This window comes from Hyaena hyaena, unplaced genomic scaffold (genome assembly GCF_003009895.1).
Source record: "Hyaena hyaena isolate Hyena2069 unplaced genomic scaffold, ASM300989v1 scaffold_19, whole genome shotgun sequence".
Taxonomy (NCBI): Eukaryota; Metazoa; Chordata; class Mammalia; order Carnivora; family Hyaenidae; genus Hyaena; species Hyaena hyaena.
In genome coordinates, this window is record NW_024080651.1 from 5668089 (window position 1) to 5684442 (window position 16354).

A 16354-nucleotide genomic window follows, 5' to 3' on the forward strand; every position below is an offset into this window, starting at 1 on the left:
TCTTTAGGTTCTTTGGGTCAGGGTTTCTGATTTATAGATATTTCAGATAAAATATAGACAGTGTTGAATCATTGTAATAAGCTGGTAGAGTATGAAATCAAGTCTTAGTTGGGACATGTTGGTGGCTCAGTCAGTTAAGCATCTGACTCTTGGTTTTGACTCAGATCTCATGGTTTTGTGGGTTTGAGCCCTGCTGTCAACACAGAGCCTGCTTGGGATTTTCTCTCTCCCTCTCTCTATGCCATTCCCTGCTCATGCTGTCTATGTCTCTCTCAAAATAAATAAACTTTAAAAAAAAAAGAAATAAAAACTTAGGAAATGAGATAGTGAACATATGGAATGGTGGACAGTCTCTGTTTTAAAAAAAAATATATTTATTTATTTTGAGAAAGAGTGTGCGTACATGAACAGGAAAGGGACAGAGAGAGAGGAAGAGAGGGAATTCCAGGTAGGCTCTGAGCTCTCAGTACAGAGCCTGATGCAGGACTCAGTCTCCTGAACTTCCTGTAAGATCATGACCTGAACCAAAATCAAGAGTCGGAGTCTGAATCAAATGAGCCCTGAGACTGACTGTCTTAATGGGTATAGTGTATATCTTGAGAAGGAAAAGTGTCATTGACCATGTTTGAGTGCAGAGGAAAGGTGTAATGTTACATAATATGGATGATTAAGGTGATAAAGATATTAGTTATTCACTGCTTTGTGAATGCCGAAGGTGAAGTTATTCTCAGATAATTCAAGCCTATTTTTCTTTAGTGATACTATATGGTGAGGAGAATGACTCTGCATTAAGGAGAATAGGTTTCACTGTGATTGTGGGAAATGAAATTTTAGCTTAAGAGGTAGATAAAGCTTTTTTATATTAGAATCATCCATGTTCATTTCTCCTGAGTACAGAATGGATTTGGTGTATTGAATTAGGAGAATTTTTGGTTTAAAGAAATACCATTTGCTTTTTTTGCATCCTCAGATATTATTTGTACAATCTGATGTTCCAGACCTGGAGGACCTATGTGCATCAGCGGCAGGAAATGAGGAACAAGTACATGAGAGCTGAGAATCATGGTAAGAAAAGGAAGTACATGTCTAAAATAATGCCTTCATTTATTTGATTTTTTTAAATGAAGACTTAATTTTTTAGAGCAGTTTTAGTTAGGTTCATAGCAAAATTGAGGGGAAGATACAGTAATTACACATTTGCCCCCTTTCCCCCACATGCATAGTCTCTCCCACTATCATCGTCACTCACCAGAGTGGTACATTTGTTGCAGTGAATCTGCATCAACACATCATTATCACTCAAAGTCCATAGTTGACCTCAGGGTTCACTCTTGGTGTTATATATTTTATGGACATGTATCCATCATTATGGTATCATACAGAGTATTTTCACTGCTCTAAAAATCTTCTGTGCTCTGCGTATTTAGTTCAGCTCCTCCCCTTTGCAACTTTTAACTGCCTTCATAGTTTTGCCTTTTCCAAAATGTCATATAATTGAAATTATATAGTATGGATGTAGCTTTTTCAGATTGGCTTCTTTTACTTGGTAACATGCACTTAAGTTTCCTCCATATCTTTTATGGCTTGGTAGCTCATTTCTTTTTAGTGCTGAATAATATTACAGTGTCTGGATGTACAATACTTTATCCATTTCTAAGAAGGACATCCTGGTTGCTTCCAAATTTTGGCAATTATGAATAAACCTTCTGTAAATATCCATGTGCAAGTTTTTGTGTGGACATAAGTTTTCAGCTCTGTTGGGTAAATATCAAGGTTTCCAATTGCTGATCATTTGGTAAGAGTATGTTTAGTTTTGCAAGAAACTACCAAACTGTCTTCCAGAGTAGCTATACTGTTTTGCATTCCCACCAGCAATGAATGACAGTGTCTGTTGCTCCATATCCTCACCAGCATTTGGTGTTGTCAGTGTTCTGCATATTGGCCATTCTAATAGGTGTGTAGTGGTATCTTGTTTTAATTTGTATTCCCTGATGATATATGACGTGGAGCATCTTTTCATATGCTTATTTGCCATTTGTATATTTTTGCTGAGACATCTGTTAAGATCTTTCACCCATTTTTAAAATTGGATTGTTAGTTTTCTTGTTGAGTTTTAAGAGTTCCTTGTATATTTGGGATAACAGTTTTTTTAATCAGATGTGTCATTTGCAAATATTTTTCTCCTAGTCTGTGGTTTGTCATCTCATTCTCTTTACATTGTCTTTTGCAAAGCAAAAGTTTTTAATTTTAATGAAGTCCAGCTCATCAGATTTTTCTTTCATGGATCATACTTTTAGTGTTGTATCATACACAAGATATCTGAGATTTCTCCTATATTGTTGTCTAGGGGTTTTATAGCTTTGTGTTTTGCATTTAGTTCTGTAGTCCACTTCGAGTTAATTTTTATGAGGTTTATAAGGTCTGTGTCTAGATTCTTTTTTTTTTTTTCATGTTTGAGTCAAGTTGTTTCTGCACCATTTGTTGAAAACACTATCTTTATTATAACGCCCTGCTCCTTTGTCAAAGATAAGTTGACTGTATTTACATGGGTCTGTTTCTGGGCCCTCTGTTCCACTGATGTATTTGGCATTTCTTTCACCAATATCACTTTTTTTTAATGTTTCTTTTTTTTCTTTTATAGTTTATTGTCAAGTTAGTTTCCATATAACACCAAGTGCTCATCCCAACAAGTGCCCTCCTTCATACCCATCACCCCTTTCCCCCTCTCCCTCACCCCCATCAACCCTCAGTTCTCAGTATTTAAGAGTCTCTTATGGTTTGCCTCCCTCCTTCTCCTTAACTATTTTTTCCCCTTCCCCTCCCCCATGGTCCTCTGTTAAGTTTCTCCTGTTCCACATATGAGTGAAAACATATGGTATCTGCCTTTCTCTGCCTGACTTATTTCACTTTGCATAACACCCTCAAGTTCCATCCACGATGCTACAAATGGCCAGATTTCATTCTTTCTCATTGCCGTGTAGTATTTTATTGTATATATAAACCACATTTTCTTGATCCATTTGTCACTTGATGGACATTTAGGCTCTTTCCATGATTTGGCTATTGTTGAAAGTGTTGCTATGAGGGGCGCCTGGGTGGCTTAGTCGGTTAAGCGTCCGACTTTCACTTAGGTCATGATCTCGCGGTTCATGGGTTCGAGCCCCGCGTCGGGCTCTGTGCTGACTGCCAGCTTGGAGCCTGGAGCCTGTTTCAGTCTGTGACTCCCTCTCTCTCTGATCCTCCCCTGCTCATGCTGTCTCTCTCTCTCTCCCCTAGAAATAAATAAAACATTAAAAAAAAAAAGTAAAAAAAAAAAAAAAGAAAGTGTTGCTATGAACATTGGGGTACATGTGCCCCTATGCATCAGCACTCCTATCTATATCTCTTCACCTATATCACTTTGTTTTAATTACTGTAACTTTATAGTTAAGTCTTGAAGTCAGGTAGTGTCATTCCTCCAACTTTACTCTTCTCCTTTAGTATTGTGTTAGATATTCTAGGTCTTTTGCCTTCTATAAATTTTAGAATCAGTTTGTTGATTTTGGTTGGGATTGCTGAGTCTATAGATCAAGTTGAGAAGACCTGACATCTTGACAATATTGAGTCTCCCTATCCATAATAATGGAATATGCCTCCATTTATTTAGTTCTTTGATTTCATTCATCAGAGTTTTTTAGTTTTCCTCATACTGACATTATATATGTAATGTTAGATTTATACCTGACTATTTCATTTTTTGGGGTGCTAATGTAGATTCTATGGGATTTTCTATGCAGATAGTTAAGTTGTTTGTGAACAGATACCATTTTATTCCTTCCTTTCCAAATTATTTTTATTACACTGGCTAGAGGTTCCAGTAAGATATAAAATAGGAGTGGTGAGAGTGGACATCCCTGCCCAGTTCCTGATCTTAAGGGCAAAGCATTCAGTCTTTAACCATTAAATATGATGTTAGCTGTAAGGTTTTTTTTGTAGATGTCTTTTATCAATTAAGGAAGTTCTTTTTTATTACTAGTTTTCTGAACTTTTTTTATCATTAAGAGGCACTGAATTTTATTGATTGATTTTTCTGTATCTATTGAGATGATTCACACTTTTCTTTTTTTAGTCCTTTAATAGCGTGAAACACATAGAGCAGTTTTCGAATTTTGAACAGTCTTATATTCCTCAGATTAATGCCAATTCTTTATGTATTCCTGGGTTCAGTTGGCCAACTATTTTGTTGAAGAGTTTTACATCAGTGTTCATGAGGTTATTGGTCTGTAGTTTTCTCTTGTAATGTCTTTGTCTGGTTTTAGTTCAGGGGTAATACTGGCCTCATAAAATGAATTGGGAAGTGTTTCCTTGTCTCTGTTTTCTAAAAGGGGTTTGTAGGATTGGTATTATTTCTTACTTAAATATTTGGTAAAATTCTTCAGTGAACTCACATGGGCCTGGAGTTTTCCTTGTTGGAGAGTTTTGACGTTTGAATTCAAGTTTTTGAGTAGAATGAAAACTATTTCGGTTACCTTTGAAGGAGTTTTGGTAATTTGTCTTTCAAGGAATTAGTCCATTTCAAATATGTTGAATTTATGGGCATAGAGTCATTTGAAGTACTCCATTATTATAATATTAATGTCTGCAGGGTCAGTAGTGATAGCTCCTCTCTCATTCCTAATAGTGGTCATTTTTATCTTTTACTTTTATTCTTGGTTAGTGTGACTAGAGCTATATCAGTTTTATCCATCTTTTTAAATAACTAGCTTTTACATTCATTTTCTGTTTTTCTGTTTTCAAATTCCTTGATTTCTGCTCCTGTCTTTATTATTACCTTGCTTCTGTAAGATTTGGTTTTCATTTGCTTTTTTCCCCCTCTAGTTTCTTAAGATGCAAGCTGAGATTACTGATTTTAGTCTTTTCCTTTTTTCTAATACAAGCGTTCACTGTAATAAAGTTTCCCCTAAGTACCATTTTAACCACACCCCACAGATTTTAAAATTTACAGTTTTGTTTTCATTCAATGAGAAATATTTTCTAATTTCCGTGAGGACTTCTTTTTGACCCACAGGTTATCTAGAAGTGGGTTTAGTCTTCCATTGAGGATTATCTAATACCTTTCTATATTTATAGAAATAATTCATGGGCGCCTGGGTGGCTCAGTTGGCTAAGCGTCTGACTTCAGTTCAGGTCATGATCTCATGGTTCGTGGGTTCGAGCCTTGCATCGGGCTCTGTGCTGATAGCTAGCTCAGAGCCTGGAGCCTGCTTCAGATTCTGTGTCTCCCTCTCTTTCTGACCCTCCCCTACTCACACATGCTCTCTCAAAAATAAAACATTAAAAAAACATTAAAAAAAAAAGAAATAGTTCAAAATAGGAGAGGAATTAAGATGGCAGAGTAGTATGGGGATCCTGAGCTTGTCTTGTCCCTGAAATGCAGCTAGATCAGCATCAAGACATTTTGAACACCTAGGTAATTGATCTGAGGATTAATGCAACAATCTGTATAATTTGAGCCAGAGAACTTGGCAGGTATGCAGTGTGGAGAAGTGAATCGGGGGAGAGAAAAGTCATGGAGCTGCTGAGGGTAGGGAGCCATTTTCATAGAGAGAAGACTGAGAAAGAGAAAGGAGGGAAGTGCACGAAAAGAAGCACTGTCCCCTAAAATAGCTGGAGAGAGAGAGAGAGACAGAGACAGAGAGACAGAGAGAGAGAGAGAGAGGGTGAAAACACAGGGGACTGGACAAGAAATCTGTTCCTCAAAACCATTGATGAGAAAGGAGAGAGCTTCAATACTGCCAGAATTCTATAAACAGTGGAGCACAGAGTCTAAAGTTTTGGAGCTCCAGTGAGGAAGAAGGGCCATTCCCCAGGAAGAGGCAGCATGGTCTGAGGGGTCCATGTGCCACATGGAGAAAAGTGGTTCCCCTTCTTGGAGAGCATTTGGTAGAAGCTATACAGCCTCCCTGTGGGCAAAATTCCAGCAGACACTGTAGAGCTGCAAAGCTTACTGATATTGGAATAAAGACACCAGAATGCAACAAGACCTAGTGCTGGCTGTGTGTTGTGACTTAACATAAACTCTTAGTGTCTGTCACTGTCCAATCATGCAACATTTTCTGGGGCAAGTCAATACCTGGCCATTGCTCCATGAGACACTCCCCCGAAGAATCACCTCAGGTCCAAGCCATAAGGGCCTCTGAAGTATGGGATTTTGAAGCACATCCCTATCTGAGACAAAACTCTGGAGGGAGGTTGTCACCTGGCTGGCAAACAGCTTAGACACAGACAGGGTAAAGGAGGGGGCCAGACAGAAGCCTGAGACAAAAGAGGAGTGCTTGATCATGTGTTTGGGAAGGCACGAAATTCCTGCACTGAAGACTAGAGAGCTGGGTGGAGCCATATTCACCTCTAGCACACACACAGATCAATCCCAGTGAGCTAAGCAGCACCACCAAGTGGAGAACGGAGCCGTTACACCAAGCCCCACCCACTTGTGCCCTCCAGGCACATCCCCCAGAAGACAAGCACAGATCCCTTCCATCTTAGTCTAAGGACTATAGTGTGCAGAGTTTCAGTTCTAGGGGAAACTGGATGTAATTTCATTTGGGTTTCATTTTGTTGGCTTGTTCGTTTTTGTTGCTTCTGTTTCTACTTATGTTGTTCGCTTTTTTCTTTTCTTTCTCTGATACAGAGAGCAAATTTATTGTTTAGTTTTTTATTCTAGTTTATTTTACTTGAAAATTTATTATTTAAACTTTTTTTTGGTGTTTCTCTTTTTTCTTTTTTCTACCAAGCTTCTTTTAACAAACAGACCAAAACACACCTAGAATCTAGATTCCTTTATTTGATTTTTTGCTTTGTTTTTAATTTAAAATTTAAAATTTTTTATTAATTTTTTTCTTCCTCCAAAATGACAAGATGGAGGAATTAATTCATCCCAAAAGAAAGAACAGGAAGAAATGATGGCCAAGGATTTAAACAATACAGATATAAGTTAAATATCTGAACTAGAATTTAAAACCATGATTATAAGAATACTGGGTCTAGTCAGGGTGAAATTAAAAATGCTGTAACCGAGATGCAGTCTCTTAATGGATGCCATGATGGCAAGGATGGATAAAACAGAGGAGCAAATCAGTGATACAGAAGATAAAATTATGGAAAATAATAAAGCAAAAAAAAAAGAGGGAAAGAAAGGCAAGAGATCATAATACAAGACTTTTTTTTAATGTTTATTTATATTTGAGAGAGAGCACGCATGAGTGAGGGAAGAGCAGAGAGAAGGAGACATAGAATCCAAATCAGGTGTTAGCATAGAGCCCAACACAGGGCTTGAGCTTAGGAACTGAGAGATCATGACCGGAGCTGAAGTCAGACTGAGCCACCCAGGTGCCCCGATCACAATACAAGGCTTACAGAATTCAGCAACTTATTCAAGAGGAATAACGTGCATATCATAGGAGTCCCATATATGAGATGAAGAGAGAGCAAAAGGGGCAAAAGGGTTATGTGAGCAAATTATAGCTGAAAACTTTTCTAATCTGGGAAAGGACACAGACCTCAAACTCCATGAAGCACAGAGAGCTGCCATTAGATTCAACAAAACTGGACCATCACCATGGCATATCATACTAAAAATTCACAAAATACCCAGACAAGGAAAGAGTCGCGAAAGCAGCAAGGGGAAAAAACTCCTTAACCTACAAGGGAAGATAGATCAGGTGTGGAGGAGTTCTGCCCACAGATACATGGCAGGCCAGAAAAGAGTGGTGTGATATTCATTGTGCTCAGTGAGAAAAATATGCGGCCAAGAATTCTTTATCCAGCAAAGCTATCGTTCAGAATAGAAGGAGAGATAAAGAGTTTCCCAGACAACAAAATCTAAAGGAGGTTTGACCATTAAGCCAGCCCTGCCAGAAATTTTAAGGGGGACTCTTTGAGTGGAGAAAAAAACAAAGCAAAATAAAACAGAGACCAAAAGCAACAAAGACCAGAAAGGACCAGATGACATCACCAGAAACATCAACTCTACAGGCCACACAATGGCACTAAATTCCTACCTTTGAATAATCACTCTAAATGTAAATGAACTAAATCTTCCATTCAAAGGACAGGATATTAGAATGGATTTAAAAAATAAGACCCATTTATATGCTGCCTATAGGAGCCTCATTTTAGACCTAAAGACACCTGCAGATTGAAAGTAGAGGGACTGAGAATCATCCATCATGCTAATGGACATCAGAAGAAAGCCAGAGTAGGGGCGCCTGGGTGGCTTAGTTGACTTTCGCTTAGGTCGTGATCTCGCGGTTCGTGAGTTTGAGCCCTGCGTCGGGCTCTGTGCTGACTGCCAGCTCAGAGCCTGGAGCCTGTTTCAGAGTCTGTGACTCCCTCTCTCTCTGACCCTGCCCTGCTCACGCTGTCTCTCTCTCTATCTCCTAGAAATTAAAAAAAAAAAAAAAAAAATTTAAAATTTAAAAAAAGAAAAAAAAAGAAAGCCAGAGTAGCTGTTCTTCTGTCAGAAAAACTAGATTTTAAAGACTGTAACGAGTTGAAGAAGGGCCTAATATCATAATTAAAGAAGATCTAGCAATTGTAAATACTTAGGCCTCCAACTTGGACACCCAAATATATAAATCAATCATAAACTCATTGATAAAATACAATAGTAGGGGATTTAAACACCCTCCTTACAGCAAGGATAGATCATCTCAGTAGAAAATCAACACAGAGACAGTGGCTTTGGAATGATACACTGGACTGTATGAACTTAACAGATATATTGAGAACATTTCATCCTAAAGCAGCAAATACCCATTCTTCTCGAGTGAACATGGAACATTATCCAGAATAGATTACATACTGAGTCACAAATCAGCCCTCAAGTACAAAAAGATTGCTATCATACCATGCATACTTTCAGATCACAACACTATGAAACTTGAAATCAACCACAAGAAAATATTTGGAAAGACCATGAATACTTGGAGATTAAAGAACATCTTATTGAAGAATGAATGGGCTAACCAAGAAATTTTAGAGGAAATTAAAAGTACATAGAATCCAATGAAAATGAAAACACAACAGTCCAAAATCTTTGGGATGCAACAAAGGCAGTCATAAGAGGGAAGCATATAGCAATCCAAGCCTTTCTAAAGAAGGAAAAAATGTCTCAAATACAACCTAACCTTACACCTAAAGGAGCTGGAAAAAGAACAGCAAATAAAGCCCCAAACCAGCAGAAAAAGGGAAATATAATAGAGATTAGGGCAGAAATCATTGATAAAGAAATAAAAGAAAAAAAGCAGAACAGAGCAACAAAACTAGGAGCTGGTTTTCTTAAGGAATTAACAAAGTTGATAAACCTCTAGCCAGATTTATCAAAAAGAAAAGGACCCAAATAAAACATGAATGAAAGAGGAGAGATCACAACCAACACCATAGAAATACAGACAATAATAAGAGAATATTATGAGCAATTACATGCCAACAAATTGGGGAATCTGGAAGAAATGGAGAAATTCCTAGAAACATATCAACTACCAAAACTGAAACAGGAAGACAGAAAATTTGAACAGACCCATAACCAAAAAGAAATTCAATCAGTAATCACAAATCTCCCAACAAACAAGAGTCCAGGGCTGGATGGCTTCCCAGGGGAATTCTACCAAACATTTAAAGAATAGTTAATACCTATTCTTCTGAAGCTGTTCCAAAAATAGAAATGGAAAGAAAAGTTCCAAACTTATTCTATGAGGTCAACATTACCTTGATTCCAAAACCAGAAAATCCCCACTAAAAAGGAGAATTACAGACCAATTTCCCTGATGAACATGGATGCAAAAACTCTCAGCAAGATACTAGCAAACCAAATCTAACAATACATTAAAAGAATTATTCACCATGATCAAGTGGGATTTATTCCTGGCTGCAGAGGTGGTTCAATATCCACAAATCAATCAACATGATACATCACATTAATAAAAGAAAGGGTAAGAACCACATGATCCTCTCAATAGATGAAGCCAAAATATAGCTTCTTTCTTGATAAAAACCCTTAAAGTAGGAATAGAGGGAACATACCTCAACATTATAAAGACAATATACAAAAGACTCACTGCTCGAGGCGCCTGGGTGGCTCAGTCGGTTAAGCATCCAACTTCAGCTCAGGTCATGGTCTCACGGTTGGTGGGTTCGAGCCCCATGTCAGGCTCTGTGCTGACAGCCAGCTCAGAGCTTGGAGGCTGCTTCAGATTCTGTGTCTCCCTCTCTCTCTGACCCTCCCCTCCCCTGCTCATACTGTCTCTCTCTCTCTCTCTCTCTCTCAGAAATAAATAAAACATTTAAAAAAAAAAAAAAAAAGACTCACTGCTAATCTAATCCTCAGTAGAGAAAATTTGAGAGCTTACCCTCTAAGGTCAGGAACACGACAGGAATGTCCACTCTCACCACTGTTGTTCAACATAGTACTGGAAGTCCTAGCCTCAGCAATCAGAAAACACAAAGAAATAAAATGCATCCAAATTGGTAAGGAAGAAGTCAAACTTAAACTCTTGCAGATGACATGATACTCTATGTGGAAAACCCAGAAGACTCCACCAAAAACTCCTAGAACTGATATATGAATTGAGCCAAGTCGCAGAATATAAAGTCAACATATGGAAATCAGTTGCATTTCTATATGCCAATAATGAAGCAGCAGAGAGAGAAATCAAGGAATCGATCCTATTTATAACTGCACCAAAAACGGTAAGATGCCAGGAGTGAACCTAACCAAAGAGGTAAAAGATCTGTATGCTAAAAAATATACAAAGTTTATGAAAAAAATTGAAGAAGGCACAAAGAAATGGAAAAACATTCCATGCTCATGGATTGGAAGAACAGTTATTGTTAAAATGTCTATACTACCCAAAGCAATCTACATATTCAATGCAATTCTTATCAAAATAATACCAGTTTTCTTCACAGAGCTAGAACAAACAATCCTAAAATTTGTATTGAACCAGAAAAGACCCCAAAAAGCCAAAATAATGTTGAAAAAGAAAACCAAAGCTGGAGGCATCACAATTCCGGACTTCAAGCTGTATTACAAAGCTGTTATCATCAAGACTGTATGGTACTGGCACAAAAACAGACATATAGGTCAGTAGAACAGTATAGAGAACCCAGAAATGGACCCACAAATGTATGGCAAACTAATCTTTGACAAAGCAGGAAAGGATATCCAATGGATGAAAAACAGTCTCTTTAGCAAATGGTATTGGGAAAACTGGAGTGACATGCAGAAGAATGAACCTGGACCACTTTCTTATACCATATACAAAACCAAACTTAAAATGGATGAAAGACCGAAATGAAACATGGGAAATGATGAAAACCCTAGAGGAGAACACAGACAACAACCTCTTCAGCGGTGGCCACAGGAACTTTTTATTAGACCTATCTCCGGAGTCAAGGGAAACAAAAGCAAAAATGAACTATTGGGATCTCATCAAAATAAAAAGCTTCTGCACAGTGAAGGAAGCTGTCAACATAACTAAAAGGCAATCAGCAGAATGGGAGAAGATATTTGCAAATGACATCTCAGATAAAGGGTAAGTATTCAAAATCTGTAAAGAACTTATCAAACTCCACATGCAAGAAGCAAATAATCCAGTGAACAAATGGGCAAAAGACATGAACAGACACTTTTCCAAAGAAGACATCCAGATGGCTAACAGACATATGAAAAGGTCCTCAAACATCACTCATCATCAGGTAAATGCATATCAAAACAACAATGAGATTAATACCTAACACCTATCAGAATGGCTAAAATTAACAACTCCAGAAACAACAAATGTTGGTGACAATGCAGAGAAAGGGGAACACTTTTGCACTATTGGTGGGAATGCAAACTGGTGCAGCCACTTTGGAAAACAGTATGGAGGTTCCTCAAAAAATTAAAGAGCTACCGTATGACTCAGTTGCACTACCTAGGTATTTATCCAAAGGATACAAAAATGCTGATTTGAAGGGGCACATGCACCCCAGTGTTTATAGCAGCATTATTAGCAGTAGCTTAAGTATGGAAAGAACCCAAATGTTCATTGACTTATGAATGAATAAAGAGTGGTATATTTATACAATGGAATATTACTCAGCAGTTAAAAAGAATGAAATCTTGCCATTTGCAACAACAGGGATGGAATTAGAATGTATTATGCTAAGCGAAGTAAGTCTGAGAAAGACAAATATATGATTTCACTCATATGTGGAATTTAAGAAACGAAACAAATGTAGGGGAAGGGAAGGGAAAATAAGACAGAGGGATGCAAACCATAAGAGACTTTATTTTTAAAAATTAAGTTTACTTATTTATTTTGAGAGAGGGGGAGGGAAAGGGGAGAGAGGGAGAACAAATGGGGGAGGGACAGATAGAGGAGAGAGAAAATCCCAAGCAAACTCTACACTGACAGAGAAGGCCTTGAACCCACGAACTGTGAGATCATGATCTGAGCTGAAACCAAGAGTCGGACACTGTACCCTAATAAGATACTCTGAAATACAGAAGATAAACTGAGGGTTGCTGGGGGGATGTTAGGTAGGGGGATAGGCTAAATGGGGGATGGACATTGAAGAAGGCACTTGTTGATATGAGCACTGGGTTTTGTATGTAAGCCAATTTGACATTAAATTATATAAGTCAATGTGTGTGTGTATGTGATGAATCACTAAATTCTGTTCCTGAAGCCATTATTACACTATATGTTAACTAACTTAGATTTAAGTAAAATGAAAAAAATAAATAGTTCAGAGTATCTTTATTGATTCTCTAGTGTACTCCATTATGATTAGACAATAGACTTAGTATGACATCATTTCTGTTACTTTTCTTCAGGTTTGTTTTACTTTGTTTCAGAACATGCTTTATCTTGCAAATATTCTATATTTATTTGAGGAATGTGCGTTCTTCTGTCTCTTATTTAAAGTTTTAATGAATACAGCTACATTATGGGGTGGAAAGAAAAGTCACTTAAATTCTTCAGATAAAAAGAGTTGTTTCTGACATATGACAGTTGACTCAGGCTATACCCACAGACCTCAGGAATGTCTTTTCACTCTCATACTATTAAGTGAAAAGGTAACAAGTACTTTCAGGTCTTTGGGAAGTGTGGTTCTCAAATTTTCTAGAATCGTGACACAGACCATTAATGCAGATTCTGGGGTACTACCTTTAGAAAATAATAGCTTGAATTTATTGGAAACACTTTTCGTAGATCTCATTTACCCTTGGCAAACATACCTTTAGGGGTGCCTGGGTGGCTCATTTGATTAAGCGTCCGACTTCGGCTCAGGTCATGATCTTGTAGTTCGTGGGTTCGAGCCCCGCGTCGGGCTCTGTGCTGACAGCTCAGAGCCTGGAGCCTGTTTCAGATTCTGTGTCTCCCTCTCTCTCTGACCCTGCCCTGCTTATTCTGTCTCTCTGTCAGAAATAAAACTTAAAAAATTAAAAATTAAAAAAAAATACCTTTAACGAAGGCACCATTTTATAGATGAGGAACTTGTGTGAAGTTACTCAGCCCAGTGACAAGTTCAGTTTTCACACCTTTTGTGTCTTACTCAGGAAGCCAAACTCTAAACCACAGCAGCATTGCCCAAGGGGCCTAAGGAAGCTATATGTTGTATTCTCTGTGTTTTGACTTGATTTGTTAATTGCTATGAAATAGAAATAAAGCCCTTGTCCTACTGACCACATTTTGGAGAAAATCCTGAAAAAGGTTGACATAATTTTGTTTTCTCCTTTGTGTTCTAAAAAGAACAGAAATTAACTTCATTAGTGATGGCTTTCATAATGAAAATGGCATTTCTGTGGGGCGCCTCAGTGGCGCAGTTAAGCATCTGACTTTGGCTTAGGTTATGATCTCACGGTTTGTGAGTTCGAGCCCCACGTTGGGCTCTGTGATGACAGCTCAGGGGCTAGAGCCTCCTTTGGATTCTGTGTCTCCCCCCTTCTCTGCCCCTCACATGCTCATGCTCTGTCTCTCCCTCTGTCTCTCAATAATAAATAAAAATGTTTAAAACAATTTTTTAAAAAAAAAAAGAAAATGACAATACTGCAAAGGGACACCTATGGACCTTTGCACTTCCCGTATCTAGTAAATTCTTTCTTTCAGGATCACTACGGGTCCTTTTTATTCTGCTTTCTGAGCAGATATAGAGTATCCTTTTCTTTTGTCTTGCTTATTCTACTTTACAATTACTATTTCAAGCAGCAAGTTTTAGAATATAATTCTTTCTCATTTAACTTTATACTGTGGAAAATTTTACGTGTCTACAAAATTGAAAAAAGGAATAATAAATCTCCATGTACTTGTCACTCAGCTTCATCAGTTATCAACTCACACCAATCTTACTTCTCTGCTTTTTTGTGTTACTTATATCATTTCATCTGTCAATATTGCAGAACATATATCTAAAAAGAACTTTTAAAACAGAAGCTTTCTGAACAGTGTAGTATATTGACTTTCCTTTAAGTGGTCTGTAAATGTCATCACTTATAATAGCTATTCTTCACCTGTCCTTGTATCATTCATTTTGTAGAGCTTCACAATTTTTCCACCAGGGGGCACTTGAAGGCTGGATGAATTCAGATATTCAAAAGGAGGGGTGGATATAGAGAGCCCTTGAGCTTCTATATAACCCAGAGTAATCTATCATCTCTCCCTACTCCTTTTTTTGAAACCTTTTTGTGCATCTAGATGCAAAGCAAAAGATGCGGCAGGCCTGGAAGTCCTGGCTGATCTACGTGGTTTCTCGTAGAACCAAACTTCAGATGCAGACCACCGCCCTGGAGTTCAGGCAGCGGAGTATTTTGTGGTGAGTGTGTTCAATTGACCTGCAAATCAGCAGCTATCATTTTAGTATATGTGCTGCCGAAGCGAGCACCAGCAGCTATCATTTTACCTCTCTCTTGTTTTACGCACCATAAATACCCACCTTAGGGATGCCTGGGTGGCTTAGTTGGTTAAGCATCAACTCTATTTTTTTCAGCTCAGGTCATCATCTGAGATTTGTGAGATCTGAGTTTGTGAGATCCAACCCCCTGTTGGGCTCTGCACTGACAGAGTCGCTCCTGGTTGGGATTCCCTCTTCCCTCTCTCTCTGCCCCTCCCCTGCTCTATCTCTGTCTTTTTCATAATAAATAAACTTTTTTTTTTTTTTTTTACAAATAGTTTATTGTCAAATTAGTTTCCACATAACGCTCAGTGCTCATCCCCACAAGTGTCCTCCTCCATGCCCATCCCCCCCTCCCCCCCACGTCCATCAGTCCTCAGTTTTTGTCAGCATTCAAGAGTCTCTCATGGTTTGCCTCTCTCCCTTTCCCTCACCATTTCCGCCCTTCTTCTCCCCCTTGTTCCTCCGTCAAGTTCCTCCTAATCCTCCTATACGTGCAAACATATGATATTTGTCCTTCTCTGCCTGACTTATTTCGCTCAGCATAACACCCTCAAGGTCCATCCATGTTGCTACACATGGCCAGATTTCATTGTTTCTCATTGCCATGTAGTATTCCATGGTATAGATAAACCACATCTTCTTGATCCATTCATCTGTTGATGGACACTTAGGCTCTTTCCATGTTTTAGCTATTGTGGAGAGTGCTGCTATGAACATTGGGGTACATGTGCTCCTATGCCTCAGCATTTCTGTATCCCTTGGGTAAATTCCTAGCAGTGCTATTGCTGGGTCCTAGGGGAGTTCTATTGTTAGTTTCCTGAGGAACCTCCACACTGTTTTCCAGAGGGGCTGTACCAGTTTACATTCCCACCAACAGTGTAGGAGGGTGCCCGTTTCTCCACATCCTCGCCAGCATCTAGAGTTCTCTGATTTGCTCATTTTAGCCACTCTGACTGGCGTGAGGTGGTATCTCAGTGTGGTTTTGATTTGGATTTCCCTGATGCGGAGGGATGCTAAGCATTGTTTCGTGTGTCTGTTGGCCATCTAAATAAACATTTTTTTAAAAAGCCCACCGCAGGGTGCCTGGATGGCTCATTCAGTTAAGTGTCTGACTTCAGCTCAGGTCATAACCTCATAGTTCAAGGATTTGAGCCCCACATTGGGCTCTATGCTGGTGATGTGGAGACTGCTTAGAATTCTCTTCTCCCTCTTTTTCTGCCCTTGCTCAACTCATGCTTTTTCTTTCTCAAAAACAAATTAATATTTTAAAAACCCACCTTAAAAAAAATAATAATAAAAAATAAATTAAAAAAAAAAAACCCACCTTAAAACAGTGTTTCAAACATAATTAATCCTTAAGTAAGTATTTATTGACAACTTGTGCAACTATACTATCAGGTTTTTACATAATAAACAGTAAAAGTAATTGAGAACT

The 16354-nt window shown here is 38.3% G+C and overlaps 1 protein-coding gene across 5 annotated transcripts in view; it reads left to right on the top strand.

The window, feature by feature from the left end:
* The window catches only part of SFI1 (SFI1 centrin binding protein), a 102868-nt gene that overhangs the window by 37996 nt on the left and 48518 nt on the right, over positions 1-16354 (top strand). For all 5 annotated transcript variants that reach the window (XM_039225867.1, XM_039225863.1, XM_039225866.1 and 2 more), the window contains 2 exons: positions 971-1065; positions 14721-14838. In XM_039225867.1, coding sequence (XP_039081798.1) covers positions 971-1065; positions 14721-14838 — 213 coding nt within the window. The remainder of the gene's footprint in view (positions 1-970; positions 1066-14720; positions 14839-16354) is intronic.